The sequence below is a fragment of the Galeopterus variegatus genome, unplaced genomic scaffold (genome assembly GCF_000696425.1).
Source record: "Galeopterus variegatus unplaced genomic scaffold, G_variegatus-3.0.2 Scaffold5272, whole genome shotgun sequence".
Taxonomy (NCBI): Eukaryota; Metazoa; Chordata; class Mammalia; order Dermoptera; family Cynocephalidae; genus Galeopterus; species Galeopterus variegatus.
The window spans coordinates 162,115-165,913 of NW_007731383.1; the positions used below are offsets into that span (position 1 = coordinate 162,115).

General features: G+C 42.9%; 1 protein-coding gene across 1 annotated transcript in view; it reads left to right on the forward strand.

The window, feature by feature from the left end:
• The first annotated feature begins 2,013 nt into the window (after positions 1-2,013).
• KANK1 (KN motif and ankyrin repeat domains 1) overlaps positions 2,014-3,799 on the forward strand; it is a 38,387-nt gene continuing 36,601 nt past the window's right edge. Inside the window, exon 1 of the mRNA XM_008589169.1 lies at positions 2,014-2,286. Coding sequence (XP_008587391.1) covers positions 2,139-2,286 — 148 coding nt within the window. The 5' untranslated portion in view covers positions 2,014-2,138. The remainder of the gene's footprint in view (positions 2,287-3,799) is intronic.

Sequence of the window (3,799 nt, forward strand, 5' to 3'; positions counted from 1 at the left end):
TTTTGTAATAAAAATGTTTTATTATAATCCCTCCCCAGTTTATCATTGAGCTCTTTTTTTTCTTCTTTTTAAGATTGAGCCTTATTTTTGTTGTTGTTGGGGGAGGACACGGCGCAGAAACTGCTGTATCTATGAGAATTCAGTTTAGCTCCAAGTAACTGAGACCCCAAGCAAACAATAGCTAAAGAAGTGTATCTCTCTTTCAGTAAAAAGTACAGTGGTAGGTTCCCTAGGAGTATTATAGTTGCTCTGACCCACAAAACCCTTTGACTCAGGTTCCTTCTAGGGCATTGTTTCTTCATCCCTAGGTGTGAATTCATGGTCCAAGGTAGCAGCTAGTGTTTTACATTCCGGGCAGCAGGATAGAGGAAGGAACAAAGAAGAACAGGGATCAGAGAACTATTCCTGTGTCTCTTAAGGGAGGCTCCTAGGGGTCGCTACATGACGTTTGAGCATATGGCCATACCAACAGAAAAGGATGCTCAGGAAACATAGACTTTTTATTTGCCCATCTAAAAATAGAGGGTTCTGTTAGTGTGGAAGAAAGGGATAATACATACTGACGAACATCTATCTGTCTTTGCCATGGCTACTCCCATTCAAGCGCCTCTCAAATGAACTTTCTCAGAGTTTATTTCAATACATTCCTTTTGCTTTCCAAACAGTGACTTCTTATAATAGTTTGAAAAAGACAAATATCCGTGTGTTATAAAAATTTACAAAATATAAAGAATAAAATAAAAATCAACCATAATTCCACAAGCTAAATATAACCACTGAAACAGCATCATGTAAAAAATGTCCTTAAAACAAAAAATTTGTCTTTAGAGCAGTAAGATGTTTTTCAAAGTTTATTATGTTATACTGTATATCCAATTATTTATTCCTTCAGTAAACATTTTTAAACATCTGCTTTGTTCCCAGCATCTTGTAAATTGGTGTGTGCTTGGGAGGGGGAGCAATGAAGGAAATTTTAAAAATTGTTTGTTTCTCACGGGATGCTTACAGTCTAGCACAGAGACAAGACATACATATATGAAAAAGTTGGGAAATAAATCGGGGCCCCATAAGTGCCATACACTAGAAAGCAGGCAATATGAAATAATGACAGTGGATATTTTTATTTAGTTGTAGAATAATTTGTACCATGGACAATTGTTTGTAAAGATGACACCTTGAAAATGCATCTCACTTTTTTGGTTGCTGGAGAATGAAACTTGGATTACAAGTCCTTCGGATAGCCTGGTTCACACAGTATTAGGAAATAATCAAGCCTAATATGGTTAAATTCTAACCCCTCCTGATTCTCTGAGTTAGAAGTCCAAAGTTCATTTGGGGATGATTCAGCCTTTTGTGATTTCTATAAGTTGAACTTCCGAAATAACTAAAGATGGGTCATTTTAAGTTTTGCTGAAAAGTGTGATGTGTTTTGTTGTGTTAAATCCTGACCTTGATTCAGTTCACCTTTTTGTATTGAAAATGCTTAAGCAGGAGAAGTAGCTATGTTAAGAAATACACAGAAAAACCTAGGAGTTATGACAAAATATTAACACTTTCCTACTAGATGATGAGATATGAGTGATTTTTTTTCTTTAAATGATCTGCATATAATTTTTTTTTTTTTTTGCAAGCAGGTACTACTTTTATAACTGGAAAAAGGTTTGTTTTTTTATTTTTCTTTTTTTAAGAAACTCTAATCAGTGGCAAAAATCTTAGTTGTGATTAAGCCGAAAGGGTAAATAACTACGTGTCACTTTGTAGGGAAGCGTTCCTGCTGGCTCTGGAACCGGGGAGCCCTGCTGGGTGCTCTGAGGCCTGCAGAGAACAGTGGCCCATTGTGCCTCGCCACTTGCTCAGGTGACTGAGGGCTGAAGCTGCTTATTTCCACACGAGAACACAAACTCTTTTATAAGAAGCGACTGGTACAGGAGAGACAGAGCCTCTCTGTGGAGATGCTTCAGTTGGTGGCTTTTTTTTTTTTTCCCCCACTCCTGGCAAACTGTAATGAAGAATACACATTTTCAAAAGATCCCGGTTTCCTGTTTTCATGAAAGCAGCAGGGAATGCCGAACAGCTGAGTGTGCCGGGGGTGGTGTCACCGAAGCCGGCGGGAGACTTCATTGGTGAAAACTCGGCCTATGGTGTTTGTGCGGGGCCGGCTGAGCTTACCCCAAAGTCGAAAGTCTTTGCCTTATGGGGCGAGGACCCAGGGCGTCGGAGGCAGGGCCGCTGCAGGCGCGCTGCGAGCAAGGAGCTGGTGCGCGGTGGAGCGCCCCAGGCGGCCGGGTAGGTGAGGGGCGGGCGAGTGGCCTAGGGCCCGTCCCCGCCGCTGAGGGCCCCGGTGGCCTGGGCGAGGGGGTCGGGGAGGTCCGGGAGCCGCGCGGCCTCTGGACTCCACTCCAGTGGCAGGGGCGGGCTTAGCATCGCCTCCACCAGGGCTGGCCTGTTGGCTCAGCTGGATAGAGTGCCGTGTTGATAACGCCAGAGTCAAGGGTTCGGATCCCCTTAACCAGGCAGCCACCAAAGACAGACAAAAACAATAAATCATAGGAACTGAGGATCGCCAGCTCACGCACGGCCAGGGTCGGTGAGGTCTGTCTGTCTGCCGGGCTGACACCCGAGCCTGCAGTTTCTCTTAGCTTATGGAATTTCAGGCAGCGCTGGAAACAGGTCTGGCTGCATATTTTAAGTGAGTGCATTCTCCATGTGGAGTTGGAAAGAGAGAAGGAAAGCCAGGTTCTGTGAGCATGAGCACAAGTTTCCCCACAGAAGCCTCTTGGTCAGTTCTCCCATTCTTAGGCTAGAAAATAATTGGCACTGAGCACTTCTTTCAAATAGAATTCATTTCCCATATGTTTTAGAATTGAAATCTAGTGCCTACTTCTAGCAGCAACGACAGTTTAATATTGTTTTAAATCGGGATGCAAACAATACATACCCCTTTTATATACCTCTGCTTGGCAAACTTCCTTTTGTGCTTTTCTTTCTGATATTTCAGAAGGGGCAAATGAAGGCAAAAGGGGTTATTCAATGCATTCACACTATCAAGCATAAATGTACGGCAGTGTTAGGGACTGGGAAGGCAGACAGGCCACCCAAGTTTGCTAGAAGTACCTGGACCTTGGCAGCAATCAGATGGGTTTGTACACCCAGGATAGGAGCGGAGGTACAGAGAGCTTACTTTTTCATTCATTGCTTTTGGGTCCTTTCCATGGCTCTAAAAATGCAGGTTTTTGTAGTATGGATCTAGGAAAACACATTACTTGATCCTACAATTTAAACAAACAAAAACGACCTTGCTTTTAAATTTTAAAAGCATAGCTCTGGTCAGCAACAAAGTCTGCGCTTTGAAAGATTCTTGTGTTTCCTTTTTTAAATGTTTGGTTTAGCCAGAAGTAGCATTTACGAAACCACATGATCCAGTGGCTAGAGTATAGGTTTGCCATTATTTTCATTCTTCTTTGCATCTGTTTGTATTCATCACAAATACAAAACAATGTATTCCTGGGATAGTGAATGTTCTGTCCAAAAGAGGTCAAAGTGGAGAAAAGTTTTTCTCTAGTTGGGAGAGGTTTTGGTTTTGTTTTTAAATGAGGAGAGAAATTGAGAAGTGGAAGTCATAAACTAGAGTTGAAGTCTGTCCCCTGACTGTGTTCCTGCACTCATGCTGCGGGAGTTAATCCCTTGGTGTCCTCTGCCCCAGCTTTCTCAACAAGGAAGGTGTCAAGACAAATTGTGATCTCGTGGAGTTGGGCAGGTACTGGGGGGGGGGGGGGGCAGCTGTGGTTTTTCGGGGATA